The 20,154-nt window shown below is 26.0% G+C and overlaps 6 protein-coding genes across 6 annotated transcripts; 5 read left to right on the top strand and 1 right to left on the bottom strand.

Moving 5' to 3' along the window:
- Positions 1-1,383: 1,383 nt before the first annotated feature.
- Positions 1,384-2,898, top strand: OCT59_029158 (uncharacterized protein; the record flags this gene model as incomplete). Its single annotated transcript, XM_066141903.1, has 2 exons — positions 1,384-1,637; positions 1,707-2,898. 2 exons carry the CDS (start codon positions 1,384-1,386, stop codon positions 2,896-2,898), a joined length of 1,446 nt encoding a protein of 481 aa, XP_065994525.1.
- A 2,642-nt stretch (positions 2,899-5,540) lies between these two features.
- Positions 5,541-7,423, top strand: OCT59_029159 (uncharacterized protein). The gene is made up of 2 exons (XM_066141907.1): positions 5,541-5,817; positions 5,886-7,423. Exons 1-2 carry the CDS (start codon positions 5,573-5,575, stop codon positions 7,075-7,077), a joined length of 1,437 nt encoding a protein of 478 aa, XP_065994526.1. The 5' UTR covers positions 5,541-5,572; the 3' UTR covers positions 7,078-7,423.
- A 1,233-nt stretch (positions 7,424-8,656) lies between these two features.
- On the bottom strand, positions 8,657-8,863 carry OCT59_029160 (uncharacterized protein; the record flags this gene model as incomplete). The annotated part of the gene is made up of 1 exon (XM_066141910.1): positions 8,657-8,863. The coding sequence occupies one exon, from the start codon at positions 8,861-8,863 to the stop codon at positions 8,657-8,659; it is 207 nt and encodes a 68-aa protein (XP_065994527.1).
- A 1,327-nt stretch (positions 8,864-10,190) lies between these two features.
- OCT59_029161 (uncharacterized protein) lies at positions 10,191-11,928 on the top strand (the record flags this gene model as incomplete). Its single annotated transcript, XM_025319093.2, has 2 exons — positions 10,191-10,444; positions 10,515-11,928. The coding sequence occupies 2 exons, from the start codon at positions 10,191-10,193 to the stop codon at positions 11,710-11,712; spliced, it is 1,452 nt and encodes a 483-aa protein (XP_025174580.2). The 3' UTR covers positions 11,713-11,928.
- Positions 11,929-15,058: 3,130 nt separating this feature from the next.
- Positions 15,059-16,591, top strand: OCT59_029162 (uncharacterized protein; the record flags this gene model as incomplete). Its single annotated transcript, XM_066141921.1, has 3 exons — positions 15,059-15,312; positions 15,385-15,517; positions 15,923-16,591. The coding sequence occupies 3 exons, from the start codon at positions 15,059-15,061 to the stop codon at positions 16,589-16,591; spliced, it is 1,056 nt and encodes a 351-aa protein (XP_065994528.1).
- A 2,980-nt stretch (positions 16,592-19,571) lies between these two features.
- On the top strand, positions 19,572-19,808 carry OCT59_029163 (uncharacterized protein; the record flags this gene model as incomplete). Its single annotated transcript, XM_066141925.1, has 1 exon — positions 19,572-19,808. One exon carries the CDS (start codon positions 19,572-19,574, stop codon positions 19,806-19,808), a length of 237 nt encoding a protein of 78 aa, XP_065994529.1.
- Positions 19,809-20,154: the final 346 nt, after the last annotated feature.

Here is a 20,154-nt window from a genome sequence, read left to right on the forward strand (position 1 = left end):
TTACATCCACAATTTCTACGTACAAATTTTTTTTTTCATCATTCGATATTTGATATTTGGTTCATCAATAACGGTAAGATCCGACGTTGATATACAGTATCGTCAGGTTTCTCTCTTCAAATGTGAAAATAACAACTTTTTTATCACATTGTTCGAATCATCAGAATGAGACAAATTTAATTCATTATAACAATTTTATATAATAAACTAGATTAGGTTTATATGTGTCGACTTCGTCGCCGCCAGACTGTTTAAGACTATTTTTGCTAACAACTTAAATTTTTTAAAATGTTTTATAAAATTAATATTACAGTACATTATATATAAACCATGTCAAGATACTCGTTATTGGTTTTGTAGGGACATTGTACAATAGTTAGTATAAAATTTATCGTAACATTAATTTATTAACATATATATATAACATAAATTATGGTTAAATATATTGTAAAATTTATTGAAAAATATACTGTAAGATTTATTTTAAAATATTAAACTATTCTAAAATACTAAACTACTTTAAAATACTAAACGATTTGAAATCCAAGTTGAAAGAATATTGTCCACATTTCAATCTGTGAATTAAACATTTCTAATAAATAAATAAAATCACCACCTTTCATCAACCATTCCCTTAGCTTATTCAATATATCTTTAAGCCGATTTCAACATCCAAGAGTTAAATCCTACAAAATAAAGAAATTATAATTATGTTGATTAAAAACTCATTAATCCTGTTGCAACGCAATAAGTTACAGCTAATTTAAAAAATTAAAATAATTATAAATGTATAAATTATAAAGTTATTACAAAATAATTCATGCTTATAGATAACAAGTTAGTGTTTTTTTTTTTTAAACAATACTAAGTTCACTTCTTTTTTATAGTTTCTCTTACGTTGTTCTTGTAATTTCTCTAGAAATGGATCAGATAGTTGGCGTAGTTGAAATGATCAATAATAGTGAAATTTACTTTGCAACATTGTAAAAGCAAATTTTTTGCTGCTGATATGTATTTTATTAACATAATATTGCAAGTTTTGCAATGTCTCAATCAAATGATTATAGATAGATTATGGATTGTTACAGGATATTTTGACATATCAAAATCGGAACATCGCAAATCTGTTTTATAAAGAAGCAAAATAAAAAACAAGTTCTTTTAATTTTAGAATCAGAATTGAGTTAAAAATTTATACTGTGCATTATTTAATAAGTATTACTTAACAGTAACGATAGGACAAGATATTTAAAATGGTAAGTTACACAGAATTTGTAAACTGATCGACATCCAATATTTAATGGATTCGCAAACTTTATTTTTAAAAAACATTTTCTTTTACTCTTACTCTTACTTTTTTCACATTGCAGATCTAATAAAAAAATGTCCAAGCAATTTTTTCCAAATTTAAGTCAAAACTATATTGAGATTTTGAAAGATGATAATTATTATGATATTACTATTGAAGTTGGTAACGATCCAAATGTAAAAATATTTCGTGCACATATGATTATTTTGTATTACCGTTCTCCATTTTTACGACGAACATTGTCCTCCAACAAAAAAAATGATAATGGTGCCTTGACTCATATTAAGTTATCGAATATCTCACCAGACATCTTTCAAATTATTTTAAAGTAAGATTATTACTAATTCTTATTAGTGTTTTAAATATTTTTATATTTATTATATATTTTATTATTTAGATACATTTATGGTGGTTTCATTTCTTTAAATGAACAAGAACCTTCCGAAATCTTAAAAGTTCTGGCCGCTGCTGATCAACTACTACTTCAAGAACTAGTTGATTATTTGCAAACATATTTGATTGAAAATAAATCTGAGTGGATGGAACAACATTTTGAACTTATTTACCAAACATGTTTTCAATCTAATTCTTTATTAGAACTTCAACAATATTGTACAAATTTCATGGCTAAATTTCCTGAGAAAATATTTAAATCACTTGATTTTACCTTACTTTCAGTAAAATCGTTGGTTTCGCTCATCAAAAGAGATGATTTACAAATGAGAGAAATTGAAATTTGGGAACATGTATTAAAATGGGGACTTGAAAAAAATCCTACACTTCTTCCAGATCCTACAACTTGGTCGGATGATGAATTTAAAAAAATGAAAAATACTTTGCAACATTGTTTACCATTAATTAGGTTTTTCAGCTTGTCGGCAGATGAATTTGTCCAAAAAGTTCGTCCATATAAAAAACTTTTAGGACGTCAACTATATGAGGAATTATTGAATTCATACTTAAATTCTGATAGCAAACCAAACGATAATATTTTACTTCCTAGATATAGGAATATTGATGGAATTATTGATTCAAGAATTGTCAATCTAAATGTCATTTCCTTAATTTCAAGATGGATAGATAATGTTGACGTGAAAAGCAAATTTGCCTATACAAGAGAATTATATTTGCCATACGAATTTAAATTATTATTAAGAGGAAGCAAAGATGGATTTACTCCTAAAAAGTTTCATGAATTATGTGATGGTATACCTCATACTGTAACATTTATTAAAATAAAAGGAACAGAAGAAATTATTGGAGGATACAATCCTTTGAAATGGGAGTCACATATGCATGCTGTGTATGGAGAAACCAAAGATAGTTTTATATTTTTTTTTAAAAATAAGAATAATTTTAAAGATTCAATTTTAAGCTATGTTCAAGACATGAATAGAGCATTATTTTATCATGCTGAATTTGGACCTACATTTGGTAGTGATGATATTACTATAGGTGTTGATGATTCAGAAGAATATGACTGTTGTTGGTGTAAACAAGAAAGTTACAAAAAAAAGATAAGAGATACAGATGATTTGTTTTCAATAGAAGATTATGAAGTATTTCAAATTATAAAGAAAGATGATTGAAGTTTAATTTTATTTGCTTATTTTATATTTTAAATTAACTTTATAATTTATTATGATATTTTAGAAAAAAATATTTAAATCAAATAAATAAATGTAACTAATGGATTCACTAAATAAGAATTATTGTAATTTATAACAATTTACTTATTTTTATATGGTAATATTTATAAACTGCAATTAACTAACAATATTAAATAAAATCTGACAATATAACAACAAATATTTAACACACAATTTTTCTGAACATTTGCAGATTATATGAAATTTCCGATTGACATTTATTGTTTATGTTTATTAAAATTGTTTGAAATGATGTCTTTTTCCATTTTAATATTGGGTTACCATTTATTAAGAAAGAAAATTTTGCCCCTCTTAATTCTTGCTTATATAAATTTAATAGCAGCTAATATTTGAAAGGAAGTTCACGTGAATTGTAAATGATATATTCAACTTTGACTTTTAATATTTTTCTATATACACATAGCGAGTAAAAATTATATTTGAAAATAACTTATTCAGTTCAATTAATTATTAATTGTCATTTAAATTTGTTGCTTAAAATCATGATATAAAATTAGCAAATTAGAATCATTTATTTGTTATCCAGTTTACTATTAAATGAGTTGGATAATACTTTGATAAATAAGATAAAATAAATTTTGTTGACAACTTGGGCCTTATTCCAAACCTTCTAACTAAACTAGCTACGATTAACTATCTACAGGTAGGGAGAAAAAACAACAAAAGAAAATGCAGCTACTCGTTACAGTAAGTCCAGTTTAAACTATTTCGACTTTTTTCCCCCATATACCTTCCGGCATACAAATAAAAGATTAGTCTAATCTAATTATCCTAAACCCCAACTAACATTGGTAGCAACTAACGCGATCTTGCCTATGAATTTTTGATCGGAACATTTTTGACGTGAAATCACGTGACTTCGATCTCAAGGAGCAAAAGGTTAGTACTCCATTTTCTATATCTTTTCCAGAATCCGGTGCTGGTGGTAGTCCAAGGCCAATAAGCTTCCCAACCTAAAGATTGTTGATTGGTCCGAAGGGTTAACTCATCCATGGTCCACAAAATTCCGAAAGGTTTCTAACATCCTCACTCATCTAAATACATACTCCACTAACCAAAATTCCGTTTTCTTTTTGTTTTTCTAAGCCTGGTTATCGCCTTCTGACAAACATTTTATTGGAGCGACGCCTCGCCCTCTTCTGGCGCTTTTTGGTCCACTACCTTAAAGCTGACATTCCAAATTTAATATGTTTTCTTATATTTAATCAAATTGTTTGATGTATAATACCTGCAATTTCTTTTGCTTAACTATATATAATTATGGAGTGGATACCATAACCACCATATGCTTGAATTGAGTACAAATCTAACAAAATTTTACTAGACAGAATACACTTTTAACTTTATACTGTAATATTACTTATCTAATTTGTCATATTTAGATTACCCTGTATAAATAATTTGAATTGTGTAGCATTGAAAAGTGTGATATTCTTGCGTCCGATCTATTTCGTATTTATCATAATTTATCATAATTAAGGAATTTTGATTGACCTTCCTAACTACGATATAAACCAATCTTTAAACTAATCCATTTCCAATTAATTAAAATCTTAACTGGATTTTTTCTAACAAAAAAAAAGTAATTAATTGCATTTTATTTGCGGTCATTTTCGCTCTCTTAATTACCACGACTAATCATTTCTATAATAATGATTTTTTTTTTATTGTTCAGTTTTTACCGTAAAGACCAAAACTACCTTTTTAGTCTTTTTTTTTCATTAACCCAAAAAATATTGTTTATTCTTTTTTGGTTTGGGTCAAGACTATAATCAGATTAGAACTATGTAGTAAGTCCTATTGCATTGAGATTTTTTATACTCAATGGATATTATTTCTGACTAATAAATTCGCATGAAAATTTTTTTTGATATTAACGAATTTTTTTTTTAGTGAGATTGTTTTTAATTATATAGATGCATAACAATATTAATAATTTTGTAATTAAATCTATAATAAAATTTTTTGATAAATCTATTTAACTAAAAAATCTATAGATGTTTGGATTAGCCTCCGTATAAATAATTTGAATTATGTAACTCGAGATCCCATGCCATATAATTTAAAACCTCCGCCTGATCCATTTATGGTCAAAACCTATTCGATCCGTGTGCATTCCAATCAAATAATCCAATTTCAGTTAATGAAATTTTACCTTAACCGGAATTTTTTTTTTTTGATTATTAATTCAAAATATTTTTAGCTCATTATTATTTTTTCATTCTTTTTCCATTTAAGCTTAATCAAACTAAAGAATTATTTTTTTTTTAGGTCTTAAAAGACCAATTTTTTTTTATATTATTTTTTTCAATCTTTTTTTTTAGACCGTATTGTTATTTTTTAAATTTTTGGTCAGTTACCGAAACTGATCGGTAATTTACCGAATGATTCGGTTTTGGTAAATTGCAAAGCCGATACCAAAACTGATCGGATCGACCGATACCGATCGTAGCCCTAGCATTACTTAACAGTAATATTATTTAAAATGGTAAGTTGCACAGAATTTGTAAACTGATCGACATCCGACATTTAATGGATTCGCAAAAGAAATTTTTTTATTTACTCTCTCACATTGTAAATCTAATACAGAAATATGTTCAAGCAATTTTTTACAAATTTAAGTCAAAACTTTGTTGAGATTTTGAAAGATGATAATTATTATGATATTACTATTGAAGTTGGTAACGGTTCAAATGTAAAAATATTTCGTGCACATAAGATTATTATGTGTTACCGTTCTCCATTTTTACGACGGACATTGTCCTCCAACAAAAAAAATGCCTTGGCTCATATTAAGTTATCGAATATCTTACCAGACACTTTTCAAATTATTTTAAAGTAAGTTATATTGCTAATTCTTATTAGTATTTTAAATATTTTATATTTATTATATTTTTATTATTTAGATACATTTATGGTGGTTTCATTTCGTTAAATGAACAAGAACCTTCTGAAATCTTAAAAGTTTTAGTCGCTGCTGATCAACTACTACTTCAAGAACTAATTAATTATTTGCAAACATATTTAATTGAAAATAAATCTGAGTGGATGGAACAATGTTTTGGACTTATTTACCAAACAGGTTTTCAATCTAATTCTTTATTAGAACTTCAACAATATTGTACAAATTTCATGGCTAAATTTCCTGAAAGAATATTTAAATCACTTCATTTTACCTCGCTTTCTGAAAAATCATTGATTTCGCTTATTAAAAGAGATGATTTACAAATGAAAGAAATTGAAATTTGGGATCATGTATTAAAATGGGGACTTGAAAAAAATCCTACACTTCTTCCAGATCCTACAACTTGGTCAGATAATGATTTCAAAATGATGAAAAATACTTTACAATATTGTTTACCTTTAATTAGATTTTTTAGTTTTTCTTCCGAAGATTTCTTTCAAAAAGTTAGGCCTTATAAAGAACTTTTAAAACGTCAACTTTATGAAGAGTTATTAGAGTCATATTTAAATCCTAATAGTGAACCAAATGATAATATTTTACTTCCTCGATCTAGAAATATGTATGGAATTATTGATTCGAAAATTGTTAATTTAAATATTGCCTCTTTAATTTCTAGGTGGATTGATAAAATTGATATTAAAAGCAAATATGCTTATGCAAGAGAGTTATATTTGCCATATAAATTCAATTTACTCTTAAGAGGAAAAAGAGATGGATTCACTCCTAAAAAATTTCATGAATTATGTGATAATAAACTTTGTACTGTAACATTTATTAAAATAAAAGGAACTAAAGAAATTATTGGAGGATATAATCCTTTAGAATGGAGCTCGAGTGGTGATTATGCTAAAACCAAAGATAGTTTTATATTTTCTTTTAAAAGTAAGAATAATTTTAAAGATTCAATTTTAAGTAATGTAATAAATGTGAATTATGCAATGTATTATGGTGATAATGTTGGGCCTACATTTGGTCGTGATATTGATATTTATGTTGAAATGGGGAATGGTTCAAAAGAATATAATTATTGTCAGTGCAAACAAAAATACTATGAAAGAGGGATAAGAGATAAAGAAGATTTGTTTTTAATAGAAGATTATGAAGTATTCCAAATTATAAAGAAAAATGATTAATACTCAAATAATTTCAGTTACTTGAAGCTTAATTTTATTTGCTTACTATATTTTTAAAAAAATATTTAAATTGAATGAATAAATGTAACTATGGATTTACTTTATCAAATAAAAATAAGTAAACTGGTATGAAATACAATAATATGGTTTTGTAAATAAAATTATATAAAGTTTATAAACTACAAATAACTAACAATAAGGCGTAAATTAAATATTCATAAAATTTAATAAATTGGAGAATTTAACATATTCATGTATCGTGCTAGTTATTTTACATTTATTTTTGAGATTAGCTGTCATTAGATTTTCATGTGTAGTAATTTATATTGGTCCTATTTTTTATACTAAATACATGGTCCTAATATATTAAAAAATATTATCATTGCCATTTAAAAAATGAAATTTTGTGTCTCTTAGTCTCTTCAATTCTTTATACTTATATGAAATTGAGATAATAAAGAAAATTCACATGAATTATTTTTCTTTTAAATGATAGTATATCCAACTTTGACTTTCAAGTAGTAATTTTTATTAATACCAATATTAGTAATGATATTGTGTTGGATATATAATATACTGTATATAACTGTATATATGACTGTTTATAAAAGTATGTTATTTAAAATCAAATAATATGCTTACTAAAAAAGCATATAATGAGAAACGATTCTTACTTGTGAATTCTGCATTATAATATGATTTTTCTGTATGCACATGATAGTGTTTATATGTATTCGGTTTACTTTTAAAATTTTTTAATTTTTCTTAAAAGCAGATCGTTAAAATGTATAAATATAGGTTTGATCAATTTTTTTTTTTTATAATTTGAAACACTTTATAATTTCCATAAGAACTTGTCTTTTGTATCTCTCATTTTTTTTTATAACTATATTGCTTTACTGACACTAATCGTATTATTAATCTCTTCCCCTATACTGTATATCAATACCATCATTACCAAATGTAGGTCCGAATATATCTATCTAATCTATCTAATTAAAAAAAATTTGTCATATTTAGATTACCCATATAAATAATTTGAATTGTGTAACATTGAAAAGTGTGATATTCTTTTTTTTTTTTAAAAAAAAAACTGTAACGCATCTTTATTAGGATTTAATAAATAATGTATCCTTAATAACAAGATACTTAGAGCTAACCGTGTCAAACACGTGATAACCCTATAACAGAGTTTAATCTATTTAATAAAAAAACATTACAAAAATAAAATAAATACTTACTCCCTCCCATGATCAAAAAATTAAATTTAAAAGAAACCTAACTAAGCTTTCAAACTATTTAACGTAGGGAAAAGGTTGAAAATTGTAATAAAACTAAACCTATGCTATAACTATCATGATAGATGATTCCCAACGGTCTCACGTTTAACGTTAATTATTTCAATCTTTCTCCCAACCCTACAAAAAAAAGAAAATTAGTATTCTAGACTATAAATCTTTATGGACGAAAGTGCATTATTTATATTTTGCTATCGGTAAATTTTTTAACGTGAAACCACGTGACTTCGATTCTATATACACGATCGTCCGTATCCTTATTATTGTATATTTTCCATTCCTCATTTCTTTTTCGATCTCCTCTTGTTCTTCTTCTTCGTGTTTACCGCATTTGGCGTAATCTTTACTGATTCTTGTTTTACGCTCGTCTCTTCTTCTTTTTCTGCTTCTTCTTCCGATTCCATATTATTCTCGTCGTGCTCATTCTCGTTTGTCTCAACCAAGACAGGCTTGCGAGACGGGGCGTGAGGTGATTCCAAGATCGGCATTTTGTCTCCGACTTCTTTTCCATCTTGATATCGATTTACATCTTCTAGTCTTTTTGTGAAATCATCATTTAGCGTCTTATATGTTTCAAGATCATTTTGTTGTTCCGCTAATTCGATGACTCTTCTTCTTACTGACGTGGTATTTTCTTGTTTCTTTAACCAAAAAAGTGTGATATTCTTGCGTTCGATCTATTTCGTATTTATCATATCATAATTAACCGACTACGATAACCAATCTTTAAACTAATACATTTCCGGTTAATTGATTTTAACTGGATTTTCTTTATTCTGATGGATTACTACTAACAAAAAGTATAATTAATTGCATTTTATTTGCGGTCATTTTCGCTCTCTTAATTACCACGACTAACCATTTCTATAATAATAATTTTTTTTTTTATTGTTCAGTTTTTACCGTAAAGACCAAAACTACCTTTTTAGTCTTTTTTTTTATTAACCCAATAAATATTGTTTAATTTTTTTTGGTTTGGGTTAAGACTATAATCAGATTAGCCTACTGCATTTTCGATGTTAGAGATTTTTTTTTTGTCAATGGATATTGTTTCTGACTAATAAAATCGCATGAAATTTTTTTTTGATATTAACGCATTTTTTTTTAGGGAGATTGTTTTTAATTACATAGTTAATTATATAGATACATGACAATATTAATAATTTTGTAATTAAATCTATAACAAATTTTAAATTTTTTGTTAAATCTATATAACAAAAAAATCTATATAACTAAAAAAATTTGTCTGATGCTTGGATTAGTCTCCGCATAAATAAAACCCATGACATTCCTCCGCCTGATCCATTTGTGGTCAAAACCTGTGCATTCCGATCAACTAATCCAATTCCAGTTAATGAATTTACCTTAATCGGGAATTTTATTTTTTGATTATTAATTCAAATATTTTTAGCTAATTTTTTTTCAAGCCGAAAAATTTATTTTTTCTCATTTTTTTCCCATTTAAGCTTAATCAAACTGAAAAATTATTTTTTTTTTTAGGTCTTAAAAGACCAATTTTTTTTATATTGTTTTTTTCAATCTTTTTTTTTTTAGACCGTATTGTTATTTTTTAAAATTTTTGGTCAATTGATCGGTAATTTACCGAATGATTCGGTCTCGGTAAATTGCAAAGCCGATACCAAAACTGATCGGATCGACCGATACCGATCGAAGCCTTAGAATTACTTAACAGTAATATTATTTAAAATGGTAAGTTGCACAGAATTTGTAAACTGATCGACATCCGACATTTAATGAATTCGCAAAAGAAATTTTTTTATTTACTCTCTCACATTGTAAATCTAATACAGAAATATGTTCAAGCAATTTTTTACAAATTTAAGTCAAAACTTTGTTGAGATTTTGAAAGATGATAATTATTATGATATTACTATTGAAGTTGGTAACGGTTCAAATGTAAAAATATTTCGTGCACATAAGATTATTCTGTGTTACCGTTCTCCATTTTTACGACGGACATTATCCTCCAACAAAAAAAATGATAATGTTGCCTTGGCTCATATTAAGTTATCGAATATTTCACCAGACACTTTTCAAATTATTTTAAAGTAAGTTATATTACTAATTCTTATTAATATTTTAAATATTTTTGTATTTATTATATAATTTATTATTTAGATACATTTATGGTGGTTTCATTTCTTTAAATGATCAAGAACCTTCTGAAATTTTCAAAGTTCTGGTCGCTACTGATCAACTACTTCTTCAAGAACTAATTGATTATTTACAAAAATATTTGATTGAAAATAAATCTGAATGGATAGAACAACATTTTGAACTTGTTTACCGAACAAGTTTTCTATCTAACTCTTTAATATTACTTCAACAATATTGTACAAATCTTATGGCTAAATATCCTGAAAAAATATTTAAATCAATTGATTTTACCTCTCTTCCCGAAAAATCTCTTGTTTCACTCATTAAAAGAGATGATTTACAAATGAGAGAAATTGAAATTTGGGAATATTTATTAAAATGGGGACTTGAAAAAAATCCTAAACTTCTTCCAGATCCTACAACTTGGTCAGATGATGATTTCAAAATGATGAAAAATACTTTACGAGGTTGTTTACCTTTTATTAGATTTTATAGTTTATCTTCTGAAAATTTCTTTCAAAAAGTTAGGCCTTATAAAAAACTTTTAAATCATCAACATCAACTTTATGAAAAGCTATTGGAGTCATATTTAAATCCTAATGATAGTGAACCAACTGATGATATTTTACTTCCTCGATCTAGAAATATTGATGGAATTATTGATTCGAAAATTGTTAATTTAAATATTGCATCTTTAATTTCTAGATGGATTGATAAAATTGATATTAAAAGCAAATATGCTTATTTAAGAGAATTATATTTTCCATATAAATTCAATTTACTCTTAAGTGGAAAAAGAGATGGATTCACTCCTAAAAAATTTCATGAATTATGTGATGATAAATTTTGTACTGTAACATTTATTAAAGTGAAAGGAACGGAAGAAATTATTGGAGGATATAATCCTTTAGAATGGAAATCAGGTGGTGAACATGCTAAAACCAAAGATAGTTTTATATTTTCTTTTAAAAGTAAGAATAATTTTAAAGATTCAATTTTAAGTAATATAATAGATGTGAATCATGCAATTTATTATGGTGAAAATGTCGGGCCTGCATTTGGTCGTGATATTGATATTTATGTGAAATGGGGGGATAGTTCAAAAGATTATAATTATTGTCTGTGTGAACAAAAAAGCTACGAAAGAGGGATAAGAAGTAAAGGAGGTTTGTTTTTAATAGAAGATTATGAAGTATTTCAAATTATAAAGAAAAAATGATTAATACTCAAATAATTTCAGTTACTTGAAGTTTAATTTTATTTGCTTATTATATTTTAAAAGAAATATTTAAATTGTATGTAAGAAACATTTTATTTACAAGAACCATATTTTTGTATTTCATACTAGTTTACTTATTTTTATTTTATACTGTTTATAAACTATAAATAACTAACAATATATAATAAAATTATTCAATATATTATAAATATTTAAATATTTTGACACATAATTTATTGTACGTTTACAGAATATATGAAATTTTCAAGTTATTACTTTAGGTGAAAATTAAATATTCTTAAATTTCAATAAATTGGAGGATTTAATATATTCCTGTATCGATCATTTATTTTTGATATTATCTGTCATAGTGTCATTATATGTTCATGTATAGTAATTTATATTAGGTGCTGATTTTTACAAGTAATATGCTTACTAAAAAAGCATATAATAAGAACATGATTTTTACTTATTTTTCTGTATGCAAATGATAGTGAGTAATGAGCTGTATTTGTTATTAAATTCATTAATTATCATACTTAGAATTAATGATGTAAAATTAGCAAATTAGAATTTATATGTATTTGGTAATATTTAATTTATCTTAAAAGCAGATCGTTAAAATGTATATACAGTATATAGGTTTGATCAATTTTTTTTTTATAATTTGAAACACTTCATAATTTCCATAAGAACTTATCTTTTGTATCTCTATATTGCTTTACTGACACTAATCGTATTATCACCATTACCAAATGGTCCGAATATATATATTATATCTAGTCATATTTAGATTACCCTGTATAAATAATTTAAATTGTGTAACAATGAAAAGTGTGATATTCTTGCGTTCGATCTATTTCGTATTTATCATAATTTATCATAATTAAGGAAATTTGATTGACCTTCCTAACTAAGATATAAACCAATCTTTAAACTAACCGATTTCCAGTTAATTAAAATCTCAACTGGATTTTTTTTATTCTGATGGATTAATACTAACAAAAAAAGTATTATTAATTGCGGTCATTTCCGCCCATTTCTATAATAATAATTTTTTTTTCATTTTTCAATTTTAACCGTAAAAACGAAACTACCTTCTTTTTTTAGTTTTTTTTAATTAACCCAAAAAATATTGGTTATTCTTTTTTTGGCTTTCGATGTTTAGTGATCACTATTTTTTTAATTAATGATATTGTTTCTGACTAATAAATTCGCGTGAAAATTTTTTTTTAGTGAGAATTTTTTGATTTAGTGAGAACTTTTTTTGTTTATTGTGATTTTTTTTTTTCAATATGAGTTTTTTAATATTAACTGTTAACGAATTTTTTTTAGTGAGATTGTTTTTTAATTATATAGAAACATAACCATATTAATAATTTTGTAATTAAATCTATAATAAATTTTTTGATAAATCTATATAACTAAAATATATAACTAAAAAAACTTGTCTGACGTTTGGATTAAGTCTCTGCATAAATAATTTGAACTGTGTAACTTAAAATCCCATAATTAAAACCCGCGACATGCCGATTTATCCCAATCAACTAATACAATTTCGGTTAATGAAATTTTACTTAAATTTTTCGATTTTTTTCAAACTGAAAAAATTTTTTCTCCCTTTCTTCTTTTGGTTTAGTTTTTTTTTTCAAACTGAAAAATTTTGTTTTTCTCATTCTATTCCCGTTTAGGTTTAATTTTTTTTCCCATACTAAAAATTTTTAAATAATCGGCCTTTTTTTTCAGAATTTTTTCGGTACTTATTTTTTTTTAGATTCCTTTTTTTTCGGAAATTTCCCTTTTTTTTGAACCGATTTCTTTCTTTATCCTTTCTTTTTCTTTCCCAAATTTTTTTTTATTTTTTCTTTCAATTTTTTTATTATTATTAAGTGAAAAAATAAAATATTTATGTATTAAATATATTTACAAAATTATTATTTTTTTTAAAAAAAAATCAATAACATGTACGACTGGCCGGGTCAAAACTATATATGGTATCATATAAAAATTTACTATTGAAGATTTTTTTTCACGTGTTAATTCCAATTATATTTTCCTAATACAATGTTATAAATACAATAATACTGCAACTATAAGTAATAATAATCATATGATACAATTAAAAAGGTTGACGCAATAACTTCCCCTTCCATGGGTAATTAATTGACTTGTTATTTCCTTGATAGTATTATTAATTTATTATGGTCATTTTTTTAGACTCTTTTGGGCTGCTATCCGAGCTTGATACTTTCGTTTATATGATTTGTAAATACCCATGCTAAATTTAGATGTCTAGTAATTCTAACTCGTTTTGCAACCAAAAACATTTTAAAGTTAATTTTAATTCCAGAATAACAGAGTTACGTTGCTAAATTTGAAATATTTTATCAATTAATGAAAAAATAACCTTCTTTTTACTCAATATTAGTATAGAGAGAGGTTTTACAGGGCATTGATTTAAAAGTTGAATAATAATGCAAAAATAACAAACGTAACTTTGTCAGAGATATGTATGAGAATGGTTATTTATAAAAAAAAGTAATAAATAATAAGAAAGTTTGCGAATTTTTAGATGTCTAGAGTGAACTATTCTGTAATTATTGTGGCCTATGTAAAAGAGACTCTCTATTAAGTATCTGTTATGATTTAAAAAAATCTTTGATTAATAGTTTAATTAAGCTACTTGATATAGTTTTGATTTACATAGTTGACCGATCACGACGTTGATAGAAAGATGATTAAGATTTTCAATTAAATTAATTAAATTGAACGCTGGATAAATAAATATTATATCCCGTGATTCGAATATTGCCTGATACACGGATTTTTGCCTGATACACGATTTATTATAACCATTTTTAATTATAAAAAATCACGTGATACCAGATAAATTGTTTGATTTTCAAATTCATAAAAATCAAAAAAATTGATATTTTACAATATTTTATGATTAATTAATTAAAGAAATTGTTGATTTAATAATAGACTATTATATTCACTTTAAAAGAGAAAATCGATATATCATAGCAAAAAAAAACACTACCCGGAGCAAAGCATAGCTTTCGTGATCTAAATTGAAAATTCCCTTTAAGCTCCAAAATGAAGGGAAGCTAGAACCTATAAATTTACAAACATGAATTTTTTAGCATAAAATTATATTTATATTTGCAAACCGAAAAGTTTCCCATTGTCGATCCCACAATAATGGTGGAACAGTGGTGATACAACGTACACAAATATGAAAATAAATTCGTCAGCTGATCATTTTTTTTTTTAAAAAAAAAAATTTCTACTCTAAGTCGGTTATACATTTTTTTTTTTACATTTACTAACTTTAAAGCAAAAAATGTCCAAACAATTTTTTCCGAATTTAAGTCAAAATTATATAGAAATTTTGGAAGATGATGAGTATTATGATATTACTATTGAAGTCGGTGAGGATCCAAACGTAAAAATATTCCGTTCGCATATGATCATCCTTCGTTATCGTTCCCCATTTTTACGACGAACTTTGTCTTCCAACAAAAAAAGTGATGATAGTGACTTAACTCACATTAAATTATCAAATATCTCACCAGAAACTTTTCAAATTATTTTAAAGTAAGTAATATTCTGATTTATATTAGTAATGTAAATTTTTATAAGTTACATTAAAATTTTATTTATGTTTAGATATATTTATGGTGGAATAATTTCTTTTAACGAGCAAGAACCTTCAGAAATTTTAAGAATATTAATTGCTGCTGATCAACTTCATCTTCAAGAATTAGTTGATTATTTGCAAGAATATTTAATTAAAAATAAAGTTGAATGGATGGAACAACATTTTGAATTAATTTATCAAACAGGTTTTCAATCCAATTCTTTATTAAATCTACAAAATTTTTGTACAAGTATCATGGCTAAATCTCCTCATAAAATATTTAATTCATTTGATTTTACCTCACTTTCTGAAAAGTCTTTAATTTCGCTTATTAAAAAAGATGATTTACAAATGAAAGAAATTGAAATTTGGGATCATGTATTAAGATGGGGTCTTGAAAAAAAATCAAAAAATTCTACACTTCTTCCAGATCCTACAACTTGGTCAGATGATGATTTCAAAATGATGGAAAATACTTTGAAACAATGCTTACCTTTAATTAGATTTTTTAGTTTATCATCTGAAGAATTCATACAAAAAATTCATCCATATAAAAAACTTTTTAAGCATCAACTTTATGAAGAGTTGTTAAATTCTTATTTAAATCCAAATAGCAAACCAAATGATAATATTCTACTTCCTAGAAATAGAATTATTAATGGAATTATTGATTTAAAAATTGTTAATTTAAATATTGTATCTTTAATTTCAAGATGGATTGATAAAATAGATATTAAAAGCAATTATACTTATACAAGAGAATTATATTTACCATATGAATTCAAATTATTATTAAGGGGAAGCCGGGACGGGTTTACTCCTAAAAAGTTTCATGAATTATGTAATGATAAACTTTATACTGTTACATTTATTAAAATAAAAGAAACAGAAGAAATTATTGGAGGATATAATCCTTTAAAATGGGAGTCACATAATAGTGGTAAATGGGGTGAAGCTAAAGATAGTTTTATATTTTCTTTTAAAAGTAAGAATAATTTTAAGGATCCAATTTTAAGTTATGTTAAACAAATAAATCGTGCATTATATTATAGTAATAAATTTGGACCCACATTTGGTGATGATATTGAATTATTCATAAATGAAGATAATGAGCTAAAAGAATATGATCGTTGCCGGTGTGTACATAAACATTATGAAAAAAAGATAAGAGATACAGGAGATTTTTTTTCAATAGAAGATTATGAAGTATTTCAAATTTTAAACAGAAATGACTAATGATTACATACTGTAATTATAACAGTTTTATGTGCAACTTATTGTTGTTAAATAGAAAAAGGTATTATCTTACCTAATGAAAAGTCTTCTTATAATTTATGCACGCAATTTATTATTGGTAAAAAAAAAATATTATTTTTAATAAGAAAATATATATTATTTTAATAATGTGACTGTTAAGATACTACTAGTTTCAGGTCAAATAGCTTATGAATCAATTGATGTAACAAATAACTCATGAACTTTATACTTATTACTTACATAAATGTTTCGATGATAGGACAAAATTTTGTTCTTTGTAGTGTTTTCATAAATTCTTTCTTTTTCTTTTCTTTTCTTTTTTTTTTTAAAAAAAAAAAATCTTGCATCCATTTAAATTTAATTGTTTATAATAATATTGGTGAAAATATAAATAAATAATAATAAAATGTTAAATAAAATTATTAATAATAAAAAAATTACAATAAAATAAATAAATTTATGAATTTACTTATAATTTCTTCGATTTTCTAAATAGTTTGTTTAACCAAATAAATATTTAATAATTATATCATACAGTATAATATCTAACACTATTGTTCAGTCTATATATTAGGATCATGAATGAGTTTTATCAGACTTGTGATATCTTAAATGTTTAATCAGTTTGTTAATAAATTGAGATTTTAAAAAAAGAAATCTATGTTTTCTGGCATTAGCCATTTTGTCTTTTATATCCATCATATCCGGATCTCTAATCCCAACGATACCTGATCGAAAAACACAGATAAAATGTCGTTGAAAATGAGCACGTTGCTTTTTAGCGGTGTGAGGTATTGTACTATATTCATGACAAAATTTCTCTAACTTTTTACGATAAATATATCTTTTGTCGTGGTCCATGAAGTAACGATGGCATTTGCTTGATAACGGACCGTATAACTGATGCCAAGACAGTGAGAGTAAACGAGTTTCATAGCCCAACGTCGTTGGAGTAGGTTAGCGTGACATGCCTTGTCATTTTTTTTTTGAATTTTGGAAGGAGTTGATATATTTTTCTTTTGAAGTTTTTAAAGGTGTTAAAAGCAAAAAGTAGTTTTTGGTGCTTGACGCAAGTGCATTGGCCATGTAACATAATAAATGGACTCGGTATGGAGCATGTATTCCTGAGGCCTTCCTGAGCATTCCTCATATGCTGAAAGCTCTAAGCCCACATAAAGTGATTGCCTTAGCCCTGAGAAAAGTACTACAATTATTTATGAAATATTATATATATTTTTATATTTTCTTATAGTTTTCTACATGTATAATTTATATCAAATATAGTATTTTATTTTGCATATTTTATATTTAAATTAATAAAAATCCATAGTTTCACTTTATGTTGTTACTGACCTATCAAATTTGATCTACTGTAATCATAATTCCTGAAATTCGGCCACAATAATTCTTAAATTCGACCCAAAATAATTCTAAATTCGGCCATAAAAGTAAAGATTCGCTTTGTGAAATTGCCAAAATAAAACTTTAAATTAGATTAAACTCGGCCCACAATAATTTCTAAATTCGGCCATATAAGTAAAGATTCGCTTTGTGAAATTGCCAAAATAAAACTTCAAATTAGATTAAACTCGGCCCACAATAATTTCTAAATTCGGCCATATAAGTAAAGATTCGCATTTGTGAAATTGCCAAAATAATCAACTTATATTCAACTCGGCCCACAATAATTTCTAAATTCGGCCATAAAAGTAAAGATTCGCATTTGTGAAAGGTTTTTTGCCAAAATAAAACTTCAAATTAATTTTGACAATTATTCGTTATTTATAAGTACATTTAGGAAATTGTTACACCACATGTATCAAACAAATACTTTCTTTATTTGGAATTTATAATCAGAATAAATTAGTAGAGTAAACAAATCGTAAAAGAAAATATATATTTGTTGAGAATTAAAAATATTTTTTCTAATTTTTTTTTATTTTTTATTTTTGTGCGAAAAATCCAAAATCCACTAAAGTCATAAATTCATTAGCAAAAACCTAAATTTTTCAATATGGGAGATTCTCTCGATACAGTTCCCTTTAATCATAGTTGGTATGAGACCCTAAATGGCGGAGCCGGATTGTTTGCCTTAGCGGTTGCCATAATTTTTGTATTTATTATAATTATTGTATTCATTATACGAATCATTCAATTACCCCGCCTCCGCCAGCAAGTTATCGATGATTTTAGTGTTGTTGACAACACTCGAAGTGTCCCTACAAGAATACTTAAAGTGATCATTTTCCTGTTACTAACTGCCGGGTTAGTAGGAGTAATTTATTTCAATATTTCCAAAATGATATATGATTCCCCCAAGATATCTGTGGCGTTAATAAAGAACAATATGATGGCTCCATTTATGCTTTTTTGCAACGGTGAAAAAAGAAGTCTCAAATATACTTCTGCCGAATATTATCCTGCTATTAATGGTATTTCTGAATCTGCTCCCATTGATTTAGTCCAACAATTTAGTATTATTTCAGGAAAAAATGGGGAATGCCAATTTTTTAATGGTACAATGTTCCTTAAGCCAATAAGTGACAGCAGTGAAGGAACCTATTCACTAAGCTTTATTGGTGATGCTTCCGGTATTATTGTTTTCATTGGCGATAACAATACGAATATGGATTGGACTCTTACCATTCCTCAAGGAAACTTGCTTAGTAATGTAGGGGTTCAAGTGTTAGAGGGAAATGGTGGTACTATCCAATATACAGAGACCCGTCATACTGATTTAAACGAAAACGTGGATAGAAGCTTTCAGATCTCTGTCATTGAAACTGTTATTATCGAACCTGCTTTAAATGGAACACGAATAAACGTTACCATCTTCGAACCAAGAATCGTCACAAATCAGGTTGAGAATCCATCCATCACGCTAGCTGACCTTTTTAGTAACGTCGGTGGTTACCTTGGCATCTGGGGAATTTTCGGCTTTCTCTTTGGTAGTAGCAAGATGGATCCATTCGGGTTTGTGGCACGGTTTGTATTCATAAAACAAGATAGGGAAAAACTTCTTAAGGAATTGAAAGGTGATGGCAATGTAGAATTAGGCACCTGGGAAAAAGAGGAAAAGGAGGTTGACATTGACACCAAAACGAGTATTCTTAGCAATCAAGCTGAATTCAAAAACCTCCTTTCAAAATACTATGTCGAAACAGATTATTACGAACATGCCGTCGAAAATGTATAAGTATGATAGTTATTTAATGTCTGCGTGCGTAGAATTATACAATTTTTTTTATGATAATATATATATATATATATACTTTTTGTAATATTTTGATTAAATAGTATATAAAATTAAAATGTATAACATCATTAACATATAATAATTAACGGTATCAGTTCCCACCATATTTATTATCATTCTTTCATGCTATTCATTGTATTTTTAATTTGGAAAAAAGATCAAAATATTTCGTTTACAAAAGATTTATCAGATTTTCATGTTTTATTGATCATGTGATATGTTTCTTTGATTGATAGATTATTTTATGTGAAGTAAGTCGGCAAGATTATCAAAAAAGCATGGTCGA

This window comes from Rhizophagus irregularis, chromosome 9 (assembly GCF_026210795.1).
Source record: "Rhizophagus irregularis chromosome 9, complete sequence".
Lineage (NCBI taxonomy): Eukaryota > Fungi > Glomeromycota > Glomeromycetes > Glomerales > Glomeraceae > Rhizophagus > Rhizophagus irregularis.